At 46.9% G+C, this 21183-nt stretch overlaps 1 protein-coding gene across 12 annotated transcripts in view; it reads left to right on the top strand.

Moving 5' to 3' along the window:
• The window catches only part of OPCML (opioid binding protein/cell adhesion molecule like), a 936906-nt gene that overhangs the window by 898421 nt on the left and 17302 nt on the right, over positions 1-21183 (top strand). For 3 of the 12 annotated variants that reach the window (XM_080649639.1, XM_080649647.1, XM_080649637.1), the window contains 3 exons: positions 5512-5649; positions 6041-6161; positions 6706-6780. In XM_080649639.1, coding sequence (XP_080505765.1) covers positions 5512-5649; positions 6041-6161; positions 6706-6780 — 334 coding nt within the window. Of the gene's footprint in view, positions 1-5511; positions 5650-6040; positions 6162-6628; positions 6781-7689; positions 7717-21183 lie in introns of all 12 variants that reach the window. The other 9 variants (XM_080649645.1, XM_080649641.1, XM_080649643.1 and 6 more) reach the window with 5 other exon arrangements.

Here is a 21183-nt window from a genome sequence, read left to right as displayed (position 1 = left end):
CACCAACTGACAGGTCTCCTGGCAAAAGCTGTGATGGGTGCTGACATTTAACCTCACAAATTAACTTCTGTAGGTAGAGCAGCTGCTTTCCATGGCTCATGAGAAGGGATGGTGGGCTGGGGGCAGCTAGGAGGCAACTTTTAATCACTTCAAAGGGTTTGCCAGGCAGCGTTTGCCTGCCTAGGAGGACAATTTTCTGGACTATGTGAGTCATCTAGCATAGGAATAGGCCAGCCCCTGAAGCCGTCCGGAGGGGAAGATATTCTGCGAGGGACAATAATCCCCCAAAATGGAAGGCTGACGCCTTTGACCCTCATCATCCTTTCAACTCTGTAATTCCAAGGAATTGGCTGAGACAAAAGAAGAAAAACATTGGACACGATCGATGGCCCAGAGGCAGCTGGCATGGGAGGACAACTGGAAAGGAGGGAAGAGCTGGGTCAGGAAGCTTCCAGAATGTACCCTGTATATCCTATTTGGTCTCTTCACCCCTGAATGCTTAGGCTTCATTCAGCTCTAATGGCCCACACTACTGCCCTTGGGGAGCTAAAGACAATTAAGAATTTAAAAAGTGAGCTCAGGGACAGGAAAATGTAAACTGCCCCAGTTTGGGGCTGGTGGGACTGTAGACTTTCCAGGGTCAAGGACCTTGTCTTCCACGCCATCTCCACCCCCACAGCATCTAACTCAACTCTGCTGTCGTGTGGGTGTGAGGTCAGGGCCACGGGTCACACTAGGCTCCTTCCCTGAGCCAGTTCCTCACTCCTCCCTTTCTGAGATAGAGCAGTCCCAGCCCAGCCTCGGCTTGTCCTTTGCATTCTGTGACTGTGTGAAGTCATAGTACGGTCCCTGGAGAAGAAACCCCTGGTACCCACAGAACCCCAGCCCCCCGGCATGTGCCCTGCTTCTGAGGGGTCCTGGCCCAGGGACCTCCCACGTCCCCTGATAAATGGTCTCATTTGTGTCCTTGCAGATCATAATCTTGCTAATACAGTGAACTGAACTTTTCTTGGAAGTGCTCCTCCGTGGAAAGAAATGGCCCCTCTTTTTTATTATATTTCTGCCAGTGTTCACAGTCACTTCCTTTTGCCTGCACTCACGTTATATGGGGCTGTCCGAACGTGTCAGACACGTTGATAATGCCTCTGGGTACTGGCTTGTTACAGGACATCTCACCATGAAGCAAAACGGCAGGGCACATTGGGAGCCCCTGTTTTCCTACATTCTGCCAGAGAACGTATTGTGGTCTTGCAGCCCAGCTTTTTAAAATCCCTTCTGAATGTGTCTTCAGAGTGTTTCCCACAACACTCAGGCCACTTTGCCTGCAGCTGCCTTTCCTCCCTTCCTCACCCCAGTGCAACCTTCCTCCTCCTCCTCCTCCTCCTCCTCCTCCCCTCCTCCTCCTCCTCCTCCCACTCCTCCTCCTCCCACCCCTCCCCCTCCTCCTCCTCCTCCCCCCCCTACTCCTCCTCCTCCTCTTCCCATTTGTCTTCCTCCCTCCGTGTTTCTCTGTGCCCGCCCCCACCCTCCATTCCCTCCCTTTGCCTCCTAGTCAGTGGTTTGGCTTCCTGGCAGCTAGCAAAGTGGATTACCACGTTTGTTGCCTCTGCCCCTCGCTCTGCAGCATGGAATCAGAATTGTCCATTGCAACGAGAACTAGAGAGGGCAGGAGAGCATCAAACCCTGCGGTTTCCTAGGTCTCCAGGCACTTAGCAACCTAGATTTGTCCTGCTTTTAAAGCTCACCCAGGACTCAAAGTGGATAAGAAAATAGCATCTTATCACCTCCAATGGGCTTGCTACGGGAGGAGCTTCAACATTCGCCTCCCTTTTCTTAGCAAAGGAACTGTGCTGGCAGGATGCGTGTTTTGGAGTAAGACCATGAAGACTTGGTGGGAATGGTAGCTTTAGGGGTTCAGGCACTCAGCCTCCATGGACCCTCCGAGCCCTGTTCTTTTTTTTTTTTTTTTTCTAATATATTTCTTTATTGATTTCAGAGAGGAAGGAAGAGGGAGAGAGAGAAACATCAATGATGAGAGAGAATCATTGATTGGAGCCCCGTTCTTGATGTGCTGGTCTGCAGAGACCTGGTCACTGCGGGCACTCGGTAGCCCTTCCTACTGGCCACCTCACAGGCCCAGGTAACTCTACATGTGTGAGTAGGAGGAGCCTAGAGCAGCAGTTGGCAGTGCCTTTTAGCTTCACTGCTCAGGGTGGGCCTTAGACCCGCAGCACAGAGAAACTTGTTAGGAATACAGAATCCCAGTCCCCCCCTCTCGGCCCACTGATTCAGATCTCTCTCTATATATTTTAAATCCCAGAAGAATTCATATGCAAATTAAAATCTGAGAAGCACTCACTTTACAGCACAAACTTGACAAATTCAGCTCTCACCTAATGAGGTAGTATTATCGTAATGATCCCCATTTTACAAGAAACTCTTCCTTCCTTCCTTTCTGCTGTCACATATCCATCCCATAAAAATGATGTTACAGATGGTGAAAATAAATTCCCGCTCTTCCCCCACCAAGGACCCAGGAGCTGTCCTATTCGCAAATGCGGGGAACCACTCGGGGTCCTAGCACACTGGCCTGTCTCTCCTATGAACGGAACCCTTCCCTTGGTGCAGCCATCACTCCTGCATTGACTCATATTCATTGACCTGCTTTATCAGGGCCTTCACAACATCTGTCTCGTCTACATCGTGCAGCATGATATGGTCTATTCCTTTCTCTCCCAGGAGAGGGGTCAGGGACCCCGCCTAAGGCACCTGTCAGGCCCCCTGCACGCTGGCTGCTCATTTGTTTGGATGAATGCGGTGGGGTTGAATCATGTGTGGCAAATACCCTCTAGTACACTTTGAAAGAATAATAGAGTCTTCCAAGTAGGAAGCCAGACTTTCGATCCTGCCACATTTATTCATCACAGAAAAGGAACAGTACAATGAATCTACAAAGTCGTTTTGGTGTGTTTAATTTCATTGTTGTTTAACGCTTATAAATCATAGGTTGGTCATCCAGTGTTATTTCAACAAGTGAGGCAATATTCATCTTTATTAGACTCCATGAAATGAGTGATCTTAGAATCTCCTTTAATTATGAAATTCTAAGTCTAAGAAAAATAAGGACAAAGGAATGAACCTTGAGGAATTACGATATGAACTAACCTGGTTGATTAAATGTCTGTCGGGGTTGAGAGCTGCGACCAACACCATCACTCTAAAATTCCCACAGATAGGGCCCTACCCCAAGCCCCAGGAGGCGCCATGCTCTGCACTGTCTTCCGTGAAATTCTCTAAGCTTCCCTCTGGTGCCTGAGACCAGCCCTGGCCAGCAATACCATTCAGGAGACACACTCCCATTCCAGACTGGGAGCTTGGACCTACCTCACAGCCCATTCCTTCCCTTCAGGGCACATTTCCAATCTCTAACCCTCAGTCATTCCTCACATGAATTCAGCCAGGTGCCTTAGGATTATAAAACTCATACTTGTGGGCTTGTCCTGAGGTCCTGTCAAAAGCCCAAGTTCCAGCCCTAACTGGTTTGGCTCAGTGGATAGAGCGTGGCCTGCTGACTGAAGCGTCCCAGGTTCGATTCCGGTCAAGGGCATGTACCTTGGTTGAGGGCACATCCCCAGTAGGGGGTGTGCAGGAGGCAGCTGATCGATGTTTCTCTCTCATCGATGTTTCTAACTCTCTATCCCTCTCCCTTCCTCTCTGTAAAAAAAATCAATAAAATATATTTTTAAAAAAAGCACCCAAGTTCCAGGAATGTGGCCTGGCCAAAGGATTGCCTCTGCTAGCCAGTGCAGGATTTCTTCAGTGGGATCACATGCCATTGGGCTACCCGAATGGTGCTAATTTTAGGGGAGTCAAATGTTTACCCAGAGAGAGGTCCCTTGAAAAATATATGACTGGGCCCTACACCATCTATGGATGGCCTTGGTAACCAGCATCCAGAAACTGATGGCAGAGCCTGGCTGGGCATGACCTGGGGTGGAGATGGAGGCAAGGAAGCCAGCAAGAGCTGACGAATGAATCTAGGAAAATGCTCAGAGGGGATGGGGACTCCCTAAGGCTTAGACTTGGAGCAAAGGCAAGATGCGAAAGCACCCTTCCCTACCTGTACCCCGAGGGACACCATACCCTCCTGGTCCACTGATGGTGGACCCAGACTTAGATGCTTCTGTGAGGGTGTGAGGAAAGTTATGATGAGCTTGTATAGTCCTGAAAAGTATTTTGTTATAACTCCTGGGGCACAGAAAGGAATAAGGCAGCAGGCCTCTGAGAAACGCAAAAGGCTATACACTGAGTGGCCAGATTATTATGATCTCTGAATGCATAATAATCTGGTCACTCAGTATATATATACATATATATTAGAGGCCCGGTGCATGAATTTGGGACGTGGGCGGTTGGTGGGCCTGCCTGCTGGTCGAACTCCTGGTTGAGGGGACAATTTGCATATTAGCCTTTTATTATATAGGATATACACTGAGTGGCCAGATTATTATGCATTCAGAGATCATAATAATCTGGCCACTTGGTGTACATCTCCTTGGCCTTTGTGTGAGCTGTGTTTTCACTGGAGCCTGGTTGTTTAACAAAACTTAGAACATGTGTATTTCAAGACAGAGGGACTGTTCTCTTTGCACTAAACCACAGGCCATGGGATTAGGAATACAGCAGAGGGGCCAGGCTGTGGCAAGAGCATGCAATGGAGACTGCAAGCAATGTACATTGTGCAGTCCCACGATATTTTGGATCATGAATTACAAGCTTCACAAATGCCTAAGAATAAAGCCTCCAGAATGCCCCCCACAAAGCCGGGTATTTAATCCATGACAGCATTCTAGTAACTGTGGATCCATCATTTGGGACTATCATGTTTATGTTGGCAAGAGTTTATAGCCCACCTACTACATAGCAGTCACAAAGTCCTTTCTTATTCATTCATTCATTCTTTATCTTCTCCTGCACAGTTTAAAACCAAACCAGCTGTTTGGCATTTATTTGTATTAACATGTTAAGTGGCCACTTATTTGTTCTGCACAAAGTAGTAGTTTGTATTCTGTATTCAAAGGCATTTCTACATAGTGAAAAAATTAAAGTGGCCATACTAACATACTCTAAAGTTATTCCCACAGTCTTTGTTATATTATTGACCACGGCGATTCTCTAAAATATCAAATTCTAGTAATGTGCTGTCCTGTTTCACATGTACTCTTTTAGTTTATCCTCATAGGAATCATATAAGAAAACATATCTTCTCACCAAATAGTCTAAAAAGTTAAAGTGAGTTGGACAAAAAGGCATTGATCCAAGACTCAAGCAGAAAAGTCCTTTCTTCAAATGCCATCATTTTGGACCAACGTGGCGTTTTATAATCTTGATGTTTAAATCCCTTTTCCACAGGGCTTCGGATCCCTCCTCCTCTCAGTTCTAGATGCGAACGTGCTCTGTCCCTGGTTTCCCAGTTTCATGATTGCTTTCTGTCTGCTCCTTTTCTCCCAGAAGGCCAGGGCTTTGTGAGCGAGGATGAATACCTGGAGATCTCTGACATCAAACGTGACCAGTCGGGGGAGTATGAATGCAGCGCCTTGAACGATGTGGCTGCTCCTGATGTGCGGAAAGTCAAAATCACTGTAAACTGTGAGTTGACCATTGTCAGGGCATCCCGGGGGGGGGGGGGGGGGGAGATGGAGGGGCTACGGGGGACAAGCTGGTAATGGCAATGCCGTTTTCTGATAGACCCAGTTGTCTCCATCAGGAAAACACTTGATTAGATTGCTGTGCCCCATCCAAGTCTTCCTGTGACTGTCACAGCTCTTAGCCAGTGGGGAGAATTGATAGCTTGGAATTGGTTTAAAGTCCTAAAGAAGATGCAGGGGTAAGGCGATATCTTCAAGCAAGCAGGTTTTTCCCTAAAATAGTTGGTAACCTAACTGGGAAGGCAAGGTGTCCAAAGAAATCCATCTGTTAGCAGGGCGACTGAATGTGCCCTTTATCCATGTCATGACATCGCTTTGCCTTTTCCCCACAGACCCTCCCTATATCTCAAAAGCCAAGAACATGGGTGTGTCCGTTGGTCAGAAGGGCATCCTGAGCTGTGAAGCCTCTGCCGTGCCCACCGCCGAGTTCCAGTGGTTCAGGGAAGACACCAGGTACCATGAGAATGGAAACAGGGCTGCCTGAGCAGAGCTGATGGAGCGCTTCCTACATGGGAGGAGAGGGATGCACTAAGGGAGGAACCAAGATAACACCTTCTTTATAACAGAGGCTCCTTTAGAACCAGAACTAAGGACACACACACAAAAAGGAGGAAGCTGGGAAATGGGCGAAATGAGCTTATTTCCAAATCTGAGGCTAGCTGTACACATGGCAGTCTTCGATGATGAGAACCAGTAAATGTAGCCTTTGGAATGGTAGCATCCTTCTCTTTTCCTGCTGATGGGGCCATGGTGCTTATGGTTTGAGGTGCAGGAACTGGGTCAGTCCAAGGAAAGGGGGTTTGGGAGCAGGAAGGCCTCCCTGTGGGGTCAGCCTATGGTGTCTTAGTTCTCCCAACACCTCCCGTCCGCTGCTTTACTCTATTTGTGGAAGCAGACCAGCAGTGCCTTCTCTGTTGCAGGCTAGCCACCGGCCTGGACGGCGTAAGGATTGAGAATAAAGGGCGCATATCCACTCTGACTTTCTTCAATGTTTCAGAAAAGGATTATGGGAACTATACTTGTGTGGCCACAAACAAGCTTGGGAACACCAACACCAGCATCACACTGTATGGTGAGTGCGGGAAGCCTGGGCGCATGGGCTCGGCCACATGAGGGGCTCGAGGGACTTGAGGGAGGAAGGCATGAGCTGCTTGGCCTATGTCCATCCATACTGCTCAACCCGCCACCCTTAGATACAAAATGCTTCCCCCTGTCACCTGTGGAGCAGTGGTGTTTATATCTCCTGGTCTACTGAAAGGCAAGGTTTGCACCTTCCAAAAGGGGTAAACCCAAGTCAGAACCCAGTTTGATGGTGGTTGCCATAAGAACACAGAACGCGGGGACAGTTCAGTTGTAGAGCTATGGAAATACCTTCAAGGTAAATGAGACACAACTTTCAGGGAACTTCTCTAGTGAGAGTCTATGACTTGGAGGGGGGGTTGTATTTATAGTTTTAAGCCAAGTCAACCGCTGCCATCATGATTCTCGTGTTGATTGCCGTGTCATGTTCTCATTCATCGGAAGGAACAGAGCAGCCCTCTGAGTCCTCCTCACGAGGACTGTTCTGTCCACAGCGGGAGCGTCGAAGCCTTTCTCTCTGGAGGCCTTTCTCTCCCACACGGATGGAGAGCTCTCCAGAGCCACGGCGGCCTCCCTTGGAAGCCCTGTCCTTCTCTCACTAAATCTTCCCACACTGCTGTGTCCATCTCCTTTGTGCCACGTTTCACACCACGGACCAGGGCCAGCTTGTTGTGAGATTTCTTGTGTGTATGTATTTGTTTATTTGCTGAGATGTGGTTGGAGGGAAGCATCTGGTGAGTAGAACGAAACGGTATTCATTTTCCCACGTGCACATCAGACACTGCCAAAGCTTTCGGCATTGACATTGACTAAACGACGCCCACCAACCATCTGAAATGTGTGATCTATGTCTTTTGTTTTCTCTCTGCATGGTGTGTGCATTGTGCTGTGTGTGTCTTAGAAATAAGCCCCTCATCAGCAGTGGCAGGTGGGTACCGCATGTTCCTTCCTTCCTCTGCCTGCCTGAATGCCTATGCCTTTGAACTTGAGCCTACTTCAGAGACAGGCTTGCCTGCTCCACCTCCCTGGTTGGTTTCTCCTTAGTAGATAGACTCTAGGAATTTGGTTTGTACAGTTTAAGTAGCAAGCATGTAGACCGAGATGGCTTTTACATGCACACGTGTGAAATGCCATTATGTGTTTCAGGGAAAGGATCCTGCCCCACCCCCCACCCCCCCAAAAAAACAACAACAACAAAAATACCTTCTACTTGGTGGCCTTTATAAAGGATGACCATTGTGCTATTTCCATACACAGCAGCACCAAGAGGAACCCAGCCCAGAGACCAAATTGATGATCGATTATTGTTTCCATGGGGAAATCACCTTCATAGGAATGTTTTATAGCTTCAGCCAAAGACAAAAAGGGCTAAAGACTTAATTCTAAAATCTTCATTGTAAAGTAGAAGTGCTTGGAGTCATTAATAATAATAAAAATATCTACTGATTTGTAGACATCATGTTAGTGCTGTACAGACAGGTTATTAACCCCATTTTAAAGATGCTTGAAAAGGAAGAAGAAAGAGGTTAAGCAACACTGAGGTACACATAGCTAGTGAATCCACACTGGACCCTTCATCAGATGCTGGTGTTGACCCAGAGGCTAGTGAGAGAGAGACATTTAGATGAAGCAGCAGGTGGTGCTCAGCTCTCCCTGCAGAGACAGAGCCTCACAGCCCTTTTTTTCTATGATCACTCTCAGTCACATAAAAAAGTGCTAACTTTTGACTCTCCCAGACCTGGAAGCACTCTGAGAATGTCTTTTCACAGCGCTGGATCTAGGACAGTCAGAGGCCCCTTGCTCTGCCCACACCTTGAGGTCTATGACTGTCCATCCTTGGTCTTGAAAAAAACCAAGAGGAAAGGGTAGGGTTAGAGTGCTCAGCCACTGACCCTGCTATCACCCCCTCAGTTAGTGGTGTCAGTGACAGGAAATAGGGCCAACAGAAGAAACCTAGGTCTGACCGCTAGATGATCCAGGTTCTGGTCCCTCTTTATCATGAACTAAGGAAAGAGGTGTGTCATAGCAGATAACAACAGCAGATATAGTATACTGAGACTATATCAAGTTGCTAGGGCTGCCATAACCAAATATCATAGGCCAATGCATTAAACAGCATATCTTTATTTTCTCAGAGTTCTGGAGGCCAAAACTATTTTTGATGAGGGCTTTCTTCCTGGCTTTTAGAGGGCTACTTTGTCCTTACATGACTTTCTTCTGAGCATCTGGAGAGAGAGAGAGAGAGAGAGAGAGAGAGAGAGAGAGAGAGAGAGGTGGATATAGAGATGGAGAGAGGGGGAGAGAGAAAGGGGAGGGGGGAGAAAGGGGGAAAGGAAGAAAGGGAAAGAGAGAAAGAGGATTGGAGAGAGGGAAAGAAGATGAGAGAGAGGGAAGGAGGGGGAGAGAGAGAGAGATGATTGCTCTCTTGTGTGTCTTCTTATTAGGACAATAACCCTGATAAATGAGGGCCCTACCCTTTTTATCTCATTGAATCTTAATTATTTTTTTTATAGTCTCCATCTCCAAATACACACTGGAGACTTAAGGCTTCAACATATGAGTTGGGGGCAGGGGGAGGGGGTACAATTCAGTTGCTAGGAAAGACATAGCTTTATATCTCAACTTGGCTAGCCACATTCTAGCTAGTTAACCTTGCTGAGCCTCACTTTCTCCAAGTATGGTATCAGGATCTTAATACCTACCTTTAAAGGCTGGTGAGAGTGCCAAATAAGGTCATACATATGGAGAGAGTCCCACATGTGTTTAAATATGTGACTTTGACAACACACAAAGACTGTAGACCTCCATTACTCTGCTAAAGTTGGGACAGTACTTCCTGGCCTGTCATTGTGAATTGTTAATACTATGATGTTGCTCACGGAGGTATGCCAGACTGAAGACTGTTGTATAAACAGAAGGTTCTGTAGTTCTTGCTGGCACTTGCCAGTGTTTTCTGTGATCCATCTCATCGCTGCTGCTCTTGGTATGGCTTCCAGGAGTATTGCTCAGCTGGGCTTGTGCTTTCCTCTCCTCCAGAGCTCCTGTCCACTTTCACTGACCGCACCATCGCTCGCCCTATCTCGCTTCATCTGGTTAGTGTCCACACCCCTTTCAGCATCCCTTCCTGAAGGCAACCTTCCCTGACCTCGGTTGGGAGGTCAGTCCCCCATTATACATGCTCCCTATCACACTTCTAAACACTGCACTGACACAGTGCATTCACCAGCCTTCACTCAACTAATGTTCCTCTGGGCCAGCGATGAGCCAGCTTTTCAGAGTGATGCGGATGCAACAGTGACACTCAGAGAGAAGCCTGAGTCTATAGACTTCACCTTCTACCTGCAGTGATATTTCGTTCCATTCACTTCATTTCTTTTATCAAAGACTTTTTTCTGCTTCAGCCTATGTGCTCCATGAACTTAGGGACCATGTCTGGGTTGATCCTTAAAACCTAACACAGTAGCCGGTCAGGAAATTGGTGTTAAATGAATGAATGAATGAATGAATGAATGAATGAATATATGCAGAGACTGGAGGGTTGGGTTGGTGATACCAGGGACTGGAGTTCAGCTCAGGAATGCAATGTGACAGCAGAATAGGGCCTAGGAGTCGGAGCCTCTTTGGAGCCAGGTTCTGCTGCTCACTCTGAATGGTTTTGGGAAAATCAACTTGGTGCACTCTGGGTTTTTCATCAGTGAAAGCATTTGGGTAAGATGTTCTGCATGGTCCCCACAAAGATGAATTCTCCGATACTCTGCCTGAGTGGCAATCGCTTTAACACCAGATTAAAGGGATGTTGTCCAGTTCACAAACCCTTTCTGATGTCCATGAATGTTCTTTCTGGTCCTCAATGCCCCCCCCCCCCCCCCGATTGTACAAAATATTACTTATCACTTACTACCTACAGGGGCCACTAGGCTGAATGTTCTCCATGCTTTACCTCACTGAATGACTCTAGGAAGTAAATACTATATTAATCCCAACTTTACAGAGGAAGAATTTGATAGGTTAGGCAGATTTTTTTTTTAATATCTTCTATTGGTTTTTTTACAGAGAGGAAGGGAAAGGGATAGTTACAAACATCGATGAGAGAGAAATATTGATCAGCTGCCTCCTGCACACCCCCTACTGGGGATGCGCCCGCAACCAAGGTACATGCCCTTGACCGGAATGGAACCTGGGACCCTTCACTCCACAGGCTGACGCTCTATCCACTGAGCCAAACCAGTTAGGGCTAGGCAGATTATTCAACTCACACTGGCTTGTAAGTGTTTGAGCTTAAATTAAGGCCATATGTCTGGTTCCAATGTCTCAGCTCTTTCTATTTCATTACAACTCATCACAGATTTTGGCGGATCACCTTCTAGGCAGAACCCTATATACTATTAAATAATCAGCCTGGTTGCACCTATTTCCCACACCCACTCTCACTTCTTCTACCTAAATCTAAGCCCATTATTTTAAAGAACATTTTTACATTTACAACCAATATACACATATACACATACCACACACACACACACACACACACACACACACACACACGCACACACACACACATACACACCATATTCCTAGGCATGCATTGGTGTTTGCCCTCGAAGACTGCAAGTTTCATTTTTGGAGACCCTCTGGCTGTGTACCATGAAGCCAGATAACACTCTCCTCACAGACCTCTCACACAGACACATCTCCCATACATATCCTATCTGCTGCAGAGAACAAAGAAAGATGGGATAAAAGCCAATTCAGAGAAGACACAAACAATGGGGACCATGGGGTGGTGAGTGGGCTGAAGCAGGAAGTGACTAGTAAACTGTGACAGACACATTGGTAGGTGGGAGACAACCATAGTTGGATCAGTGTTTGGCCTCCACGTGAGAACTTTGTTTCTCAAACACCAGTTACTGTCCCTTCAGAAGCCACCCAGATCGGCTAGATCACACGGACAGTGTGCCAACTCAGAGTGACGTTTTAGCTCCTGTACTTTCTTTAGCCCCGGCAACTGCAGGGACTGAAAAGACAGCAGAATGTAGAGCAGAGACCAGTACCAGGAGCAAGGAAAACTGGGTTCTGGTCCCCACTTTGCTACAGACAAGCCATGACTCCCTCTGCTCCATGGTTGTCTACAAAATATAACAGGACTAGAGAGACTCCCAGCTTACATTCAGCTTTCTAAGTCTCTGTTCTGAAATGAAAATAAAGGGGGAGCAATCGATCTCCACAACCTAGCACCCCTACCCACGGACAGGGTGGCAAGTGCCCTGTGTTACTGCGAGGAGGCTTGCTCTCAGTCTACGTCAGCTGTACGGAGTGGGTGCAGCCACGGAAGGCCCACCTGAGCCTGGCACCTTGAGGTCCTGCCAGCCAAGCTCAGCTTGCTGCCCACCGCTCTGCCCTCCCAGAAGCCCTTCCCTTTCTCTGGTCTTGCCAACTCATGCTGCCTCCACTGAGTCTTGAACAAGAGGCCCCGCCGCCCTGTCCTTAGAGTGCAAAGAGGACGGATTCTGACCCTGATTACATCCTTACATCCGCGCTGCAGAGAGTGCGACGCGCTTAATGAGCCATATAAATGCTTGGATTACTGGAACCAGCAGGCAGAGGGGCAGGGAATGCAAACAAAGCCAGAAAGGAGGGCGTCGCTGCAAAGAGGAAAACAGATTTCTCACTTTTTATCTGTGAAATCGTAGCGGTACAAATTAGTTACATTAAGAGTTAAGTATCAAGAATAGGGGACAACTCATAGCAATCCTGTCCTTGCAAATGAAAATGCCAAAAGGCTCCAGTGAGGGCAACATCTGGGCTCTGCATTCTTTCCCGCAGCAAAGCCCTCAGCCTACCTCAGCGCCCCACACCCCCACCCCCCGGAAACCCTGAAAACAGAATCTCTGTTTTCTTTGGCCAATGGCCATTCTTCCAGAATAAATAGACATACCAGGCTGGCTCTTCAAATGGGATTTTCTCCAGCTAGAAGCAGCAGTGACCAGCTCCTCTCATCTCCCACCCTTTGCTGCCCTCCCCGTGCACCCCAGGGTCCTTGTAGGCAGAGCGCTTAAGTCCCTGCCTTTATACCACCCACCTCCCCGACACACTCCTGCCCCCTCCTTTATTGAGGTGTCCAAACAACCACACCTTCCCCCTAAATGGCTCCTGGTGGTGCCCGAGGACTGGGCCGAGGAGTCAGGATTCCCCTGAGCATGCCGACCATGCACCACCCTCTATGCCTTTTCCCTTTCCCTCCAACCCCGAAAGGGAGCGTCAGTGGTGGCATCTCCACCTCCTCCCAGCGCCTTTCACACCTTGGCCTAGCAGCGCTGCTCCCTCCTAGCACCCAGCCTCATCCCAGCTCCGGGTCCCCCTGAGGCCCCCAATATCCCACTCCTGGCTTCTGGGACATGAGCAGATGGTGACTTGCTTCTTCCCATTCTGCCTTAGTATGATTCTAGCTCCTTCCCCACCTGCCCCATAGGTCTGCCCAGGCTCAGTATGACTGAGCAGAGGGGCCGTCCATGTCTTCCAGCACCTTACAGAGCACTGTCTGAGCCTGCGTTAGACTCACTCTGGGTGTTTTAAGAATGCAAGTCATGGGCCTTGCCACAGACCTGTTTCATCAAAATCTGCAGGGAGGTCATTGATGTTTCTCTCTCGCTCCCTCTCCCTTCCTCCTTGAAATAAAAAACATATTAAAAAAAAAAAAGAATGTAGGGCTGTATCTTGCGATGGTTATTGCCCAGTAAATGTTTGCCGAATTCATAAATATAGCTTCCAGTCAATGAGGCATCCGTTGCAGCCTCTTTACAGTATGAACCTCTTCACTCACCAAAGAAAAGCCAAGTACTCAAAAGAATTTGTCGTCTCCCCCCCCCCCCCGCCCCGCCCCGCCAGGGAAGGCCAAGTGTTGTTTCTCTGACACCTTCCCTTGCATTCCAGCCTCCTCGTTCTAATTTTGCAGTCTAGGGTTTTCCCCCCTCCTGCGGGTCTTTCTTGTGAGCGAGACTGTATCAGACATTCCAGTTCCCTGTTCAGAAAGATGTTCACCAAAGGATTTCTTCTTGCAGAGACATCAAAAGCTGCACATATTTGTCCATTTCCTGCTGATAATGTATATGATTTTTATTTTCCAAATCCACAATTTAAATCCAGGTGGGAGGAGATGAGTCAGAGAGAAACACCATTGCTTTTGGCCGATGACAGCAGCATCATCATTTGTATTTTCCCAAACCTGCAAAATGTCAACATATTAGGGAAAAAAAAAACAAAATGCAGACCTTTCACATTTCGTTTCTGATGAGGTTCCTTGTGGCTCCCTCGCACCCCCACCCCCGCCCGAATCACTGACATCTGGCGATTAGCCTGAGCTTCCAGGGTGTGCTGATGTCAGCACACGCGCCCCAGCCTATGGTTCGGCATGGACCGCGGGCTCGCCTCTTTCAGGTTTGTGATGAGCTGACAGATTTGCATTCACTTCTGCTGGGAACTTAAACGTGAGTCTGTGGTTGGCGCGGAACCGGGTGTGCTAGAGAGAACAACACAAACATGGCTGCCCGCGTGTGCTGCTCATCCGCTCGCTGGTCCTCACCGCCCAAAACCTGGCTCACCTCCCCGGTAACAACGCCGCTCTGCACTGTAATTACAGACAATGGCAGGAAAGCCCCCTTGGAAGGGGGATGCTGTGTCTTCAGCAGCTGAAAATAGGTTTATGTTTCATCAACAAGGGTAACGCACACATCTCTTAATTAGATTTCCCAGCTCCTCTTTTAATCACCAAGAATGTCATTATCCTTTTGGTGTCTCATTAGGAAGGTCACCGAGTTTATACTCAGACTTAGAAAACTATCCAAATTTCAGAAGAAAACTCTATCTTCTGAGACTTCAGATCCTTCCTTGATCTCACTGTGCTACCACCCAGTGCAAGTGCCTGCGGGGTATTTTTTCTTTTTCTTCTTTAAACGCGATCACACCACCACCTGCTATTTTAGTAGGTTTACGGCTCCGCAGCCCACTGTTGCTAAAGAGCCATGCCATGTTTTTATTGCGATCATGGAAAGGAAGGATGGTGACACATTTCAATACCTGCGTTGCCTGTAACGGACACTTAATTTCTAAGCTGCCGAACCTCGGACGAGGCAGGATCTCATCAGGAAGCTTGTGCAATTTTCTGGGAGCTTCGTGCTGAGTTTGGGCACTGGGTTTCCAACTCCTGCTCCTGCAGAGGGAGGGCTATCAGCTTCCTTCTCCCTCCCCCTCCCCTCCCGTGAATGCAGCAGCAAACTCGGCTCCAGGAGCCAGACCTGCAGCTTAATTCAATGTTAAGTGCTCAAATTTGCCTTTTAAATACCAAATGTTTAACCTATGTGATTTAACAAAGTAGGTAGCCTCTCCAGAGTGGACTTTATTTTATTTATTTGTTTGTTTGTTTGTTTTGTTGTTGTTAATCCTCACTCCATAATATTTTTCCATTGATTTTTAGGGAGAGTGGAAGAGAGAGGGAAAGACAGAGAGAAACATTAATGTGAGAGAAACGCATAGATTGGTTGCCTCCTTCACGGCCCCAACCAAGGCCCGGACTGGGGAGGAGCCTGCAACCAAGGCACGTGCCCTTGGCTGGAATCGAACCCAGGGCCCTTTGGTCCATGGGCCGACGCTCTATCTACTGAGCCACTCCGGCTAGGGCTGTTTATTTCTTAATGTAGTTGTTTTATCCCCTCTTGACTTTCCCTTGTGGCCATAACACCTTCCTTCTGGTCCAGAGTGGACACACCAATTGACTTTTATTCCATTTACAATTTCTGAAATTTATCTCATGATCATTTCCAAGGTTCTCTGTCTCTTCTTTCTGTGTGCTGAAGGCTAACTTGCTTTTATCTGCATATACGTCCCCAAAGTATTCTGCTGTTAACAGTCTTTGTTGACACTCACAGTTTGTTTGGTGGCTTTGCATCATTTAAGCTTTTCAAAATGCTCAGCTTCAGGCGGAAAGAAAACAATTCATGTTTAGCATTGAAATGGGTGAAGACTGAGGGACTAGAGTAAGGGGAAAGAGCATAATTACATGTTCTTACTTTCAATTTATCCCTGAAAAAATATTTAATTAAACCTGATATTTGTAAGAGCCATTGTAACTAAATTAAATTGTTAACCATAAAAAAAAGATTCCTTACATGTGGCATTTGCCAGAAGTTGGGCATCTAAATACCCTTCCTCAGAAGGACCAGCCTCCTCGGGAAGCTCTTCTCTGTGGCTGGCAGCCTCCTGGCATCATTTCAGGAGGGGCCAGGGCACTGCTTGCTGGCCATGCCTACTTTGCTTCCAGCTGGTGTTTGACAATTATCCTTGAGAACCTAGTATTCTACAAGGTCTCTTCACTTCAAGAATGATCCCCACAAAAGATGCTATTTTAGGGATCAGCAATTATTCTTCTTCTGGTTCTAATTTACTTAATATTTATTCATCCTTTATTTATACCCAGTGATCTTACACAGCATCTGAACTAATCCTCTGAGCCGCCCTGCAAGTAGAGAAAATGATCCCCTCCCCATTTCATGCATTAAAAAATAATCACTGTTTCCGGGAAGGTGACTGTCTTGTCCAAAGTCATCCTGGTAGAGGGGAGCAGCGTCAGAATTCAAGTTCCGTTCTCTCTAATTCTTGAATTCAGTCTTTTCAAGATCATCCAGTAGGAAGGGTGTTCCTGAGATGAAAGAGATGTTAGCATATTTGTTCCAAATGTTTTCTTCTCAGAATCTGCGAGGATTTAACTATATACTTATTCATTTTGTTCATTTGTGTACTGATTTAGTTTTAGACTAGTACAGAGAATATTCAAGGTCCCACTGGAGCACAAGCTTGGTGAAGGCAGAGCTTGTGTTCACCTTTCTCTCTGAAAACAGAGCCTGGCCCATGGCCGGCTCCCAGCGACACCTATTGAGTGAACAGCTGTGACTTTCCATTGCCCTTGTAGACTGATCCTTTGCCCTTGGCCTTGCCACAGAGCTTGGCTTTGGACCTCTCCCGTGGGCCCTGCTCAGTGCCCCACACCCTAATGACCTCTCTCAGCACCAATACCTCCATCTCACCTATCTCAACTCCTCACTGTCTCACTCACCAAAACCTGACCTCAGGTTTAACGTACTTGGAAAACATCCTAATGGAAGGTAGGCGGTGTGGAACCACCAGAGCAGCAATTGCCAGGGTCACATGTTTACTTTGTACCAGGCCCTAGATACATCACTCAAATTCTTCAGTTATCCTGTAAACTCAGTGTTTCACCCGCATTCTCAATGACAAAACTGAAAGTACGTGAAGATCACTTAGCTGGCAAGCCATAGAGACAGGATTTAAGCCCAAACTGGCCTGACTCCCAAGTTGTCAGGATTAGTTGCACTTTTGCAGTGGTCAGTGATTCACCTCAAAGGATGTTTAGGACCACCAAGACAAGGCAGTGAGGCCAAGGGAGGGCTGTGCAGAGGCCCAGAAAGCCTTTCTCAAGGCCCTGGAAGACATCTGCTCTGCCTGTGCATTCCTGGGCCCAACTCCTTAGTCTTTATTTCAGTCCCATCTTTTCTTCAAACCCTTGTCCTTTATCCAGGTGTACCTCAGGGTTAGTTTTCTGTAGCAGAACGAACACATAGTTGAAAACTAATGCTGACAATTTTGGAGTCAGGCCAATTTGGGTTTAAATAGTTGAAAATCTGCCTTACATATTCAAATTCTGGATTCTAGGTTTGTCATAAGACCTACCTTTCTTTATCTTTGTCCCTATTTCCATTTGAAAATGTAAATAAAATAAGAATGGAAACACCATTTGAATTACTTACCCGGTTTGTTGGAATTAAAACTAGTATTATCTCGGGTTCCAACTGCCTGGAGAAGTTTGCACAACTGGGATCTGAACAAATGACGGCATGGGAGACAATCTTCACCTTGACATCTGAAGCCGTGTGTTCAGTGCAGGGGAAGAGTCCTTCTGGTGTCACATTCTCCCCTGTAACAGATTCTTTGAGCTAAGGTTTGCAAAGCCTCCTACCAGCCTGAGGAACCAAAAGTAAGCCTTCATCGTCATGTGGCCACACCGAATAGTTAAGCAGCAGCAACCTATCACTTCACCGTTACAGCACAAGGAAGGATTTGCCTAATCATGGGAGGGGCCTGAGCATAGAGGCCGGATGGGACAGATGCAACCCAGATGCTTTCTTCACTTCCAGTAGAATCAGGGTTACTGTACAGATGCAAGTAAAGAATCAGTGCATTGTTGATGGCTTTTGTCCCACATTCCTCCAATGTAAAGAGTGAAATGCTAACATTGGAATAAAGTTATTCCTACACTAAGACTTCTGTCTCCCTGGAGTAGAGCTTTTAGAGCTTCAACTGTTTCTTAAGTGGTACACAGATGTGAATCACTCTCCTCTTGCTCTGAACAGAGCCTGAGAGCCCTCCTGTAGAGCCCCCATGAAACTAGTATTGGCCCACCTGCCAAATCTCCAATGTGTCCAGGATCTGTATGAGGAAAGCAATGCTAGTTTTAATCTCCATCTTGCTGCATTAGATTAACTCTTTGGCCAGAATAGCTCAGTCATTTCTCACTGACCAAAGTTACCTTGGCAGTAAACTGCTATCCTATCTAATAAAAGAGTAATATGCAGATTGACTATCACTCTAACACACAAGATGGCTGCCCCCATGTGGACACAAGGTGGCCACCACAATATGGCCAGTGGAGGAGGGCAGTTAGGAGGAACCAGGCCTGCAAGGGAGGGTAGTTGGGGGCGATCAAGCCTGCAGGGGAGGGCAGTTAGGGGTGACCAGGCCGCAGAGGAGGGAAGTTGGGGGTGACCGGGCCTGCAGGGAAGGGCAGTTGCGGGGGACCAGGCCTGCAGGGGAGGGCAGTTAGGGGCAAACAGGCTGGCAGGGGAGCAGTTAGGCATCAATCAGCCTGGCAGGGGAGTGGTCAGGCTGGTAGGCAGAAGCAGTTAGGGGCAATCAGGAAGGCAGGCAGGCGAGCAGTTGGGAGCTAGCAGTCCTGGATTGTGAGAGGGATGTCCGACTGCCCATTTACACCCGATCCCGGTGGGATCCTAAACAGGCAGTTGGACATCCCTCGAGGGGTCCCAGATTGGAGAGGGTGCAGGCTGGGCTGAGGGACACCCCCCGGCCCCCGTGCACGAATTTCGTGCACCGGGCCTTTAGTATTATATAATACTATAAACCAGGGCTCATTTACCTTGAGGCTGTAGAGAAAATGAGGCCATAGGAAAGAAAACCTTGGGGCCTAGGAATGTTTGGTTCTCTGTTGCTATCTCAAGGTATTGTAATATGCAGGGGTGCAAAAAGACAGAACGGTGATGACTTTTGTATCAACTGGAAAAGGCCATCTGGCTGCTCACCAGCTGTCCATTCTAGCACCAGATGTAGGGATTCTATTAATCCAATAACTCAGAATGCAAATAGAAGAGTCTTAGAAGTCATCAATTCCAACCTCCTTTCACTTTGTAGGTGGGAGAACCAAGACCAGAAAAAGGGCGTCATTTAGCTAGGGAGTGGCAGAGTCACATGAGAAATTGGATTTCCGGATTCCCAGTCCATTGTTCCTCTCACCACATGATGCTCTGATCCGTGGAAAAAATGCAAAAGGACTGTTTTCCACAGAGAGGAAGTAGAGTTGTAATAATCAAGGGCTCAGACTCTGTTGACAGAGTGACTCAATTCTAATCCAACTGTGGGTATATAAGTTGTATAACCATAGTTAAATACTTAACGACTCTGTTCTTCATATTCCCCATTAATATAATGGGAATGTCAATGGTACATAGCTCGAAGGGTTTTGTAAAGATTAAATGAGCTGATATATGTTTACCATTTAGAATCATACTTGTCACCATAGTGATCCAAAGCAAACTGCACACCCTCTATATCCATTCAGTCACCTTCATGGCTTCCACTCTTTGGAACACTCAACTAAAGCTGAAATGTGGCTGTAACCCCTGCTTGATCAGCACTGATCATCGATGGCAACCCATATCCCACGAGAGACACTCGTTGCTCTTTATGATGCCACCTTCTTTTCTCTCTATACTTCACTTTTTTATGCTTTGCTTTCTTATATACTTAACTTCTCTTCTCTGTTTAGCAATATACAACCTCATGCTGTATCATGACATCACCAAAATGCTAAAGTCCACTGTAGAAGTTGGATAAAAGTTATTCCTACACTAAGACTTCTGTCTCTCTGAAGTAGAGCTTTTAGAGCTTCAACTGTTTCTTAAGTTAATATCAACACAATGAATTTGATAAAGGCACAGGTGTACAGCACGGTGGTTAGACATTTAAATAAACATATGGGTTTTATAAATCTACATGGCTTATTTTCTTATAAACTCATTTTAAAAATCTAAATTGTTCTTTTTTTTTCCAAAAGACAATATAGAAAATTACCTTGAACTTTAACTTGGACATTTTCCAACTCAGTAAGCCAGTATGCTTCCTCAGGGTATATATCTGGACTGATGAAGGCCCCTGAGTCAGGCTACTTTCCATAAATATTTATGGATCCTCCGTTGAGATTGTAGCCCTGAGCTAGAGACATTATCCTGCCCTTGTCTGTGAATACTCTATTTAAAAAAAACTGCAGAGAAATATGAGCCAGACTCTCAAGATATCATATAAAAATGAATTTTCAGTCAATAAGAGAATTATGTACATTGTAAATCAGAGGAAGAAAAGTTATCCATGCTGAAATCCATGAAGTTGGAAGAGTTGAATGCTCTCTGCTGAAGTGAGAGACTTATATTTTCTCAAGCAAAGGTCAGCATCAGTCCCTTCCCAGGAAGGCACAGATCCACACCATTAGGTTGACAAACAAGCCAATGATTGGGCCCTGTCTGAGCAGCCCCTGCTCCACCTCTGCATTTTAAAGTAGCCATGCTCATTTCCAATAACCCAATTTACTTCTAAAAAGGCAGTGTAGTCCTGCCTGGAAAAGGAAGAGGAGGCATGCTTGTCTTGCTTGCAACTCCTTCCCTTTGTCATAGGCTTCATAGGAATGTCTATTGATGGCTTCGAATCCCTTGGCTTGTACTTGCTTTTGCTTTCCCTGGAATACTCTCTGCTTGCTAGCTAGCTGTCTTAATTAAGATCCTAAATTCCTGTGGTTTCCCAATAAAGGTGATGGAGGAGCACAGAGGCAGAGTTAGCCACAGACACATCTGCCCTGGGCCCTTTGAATAGGCTAGGATAATTCCATTCTGTGGTCTTTCTTCTCAAGGACAACAGATGAAAGGAAATGGATAGCACTTGTGACTCTGTGGTCTTGTTCAGTGGAATGTGAATGACTCAGGAGGGCTGTGGAAAGGGTCAGAAGGAGGGAAGAAAGAGCCTCATATAGAACTGCTTCAGGCTG

This window comes from Plecotus auritus (assembly GCF_963455305.1).
Source record: "Plecotus auritus genome assembly, chromosome: 13".
Lineage (NCBI taxonomy): Eukaryota > Metazoa > Chordata > Mammalia > Chiroptera > Vespertilionidae > Plecotus > Plecotus auritus.
Note: the sequence above shows the minus strand (reverse complement) of the source record. Positions and strands in the feature narration are given on the sequence as shown.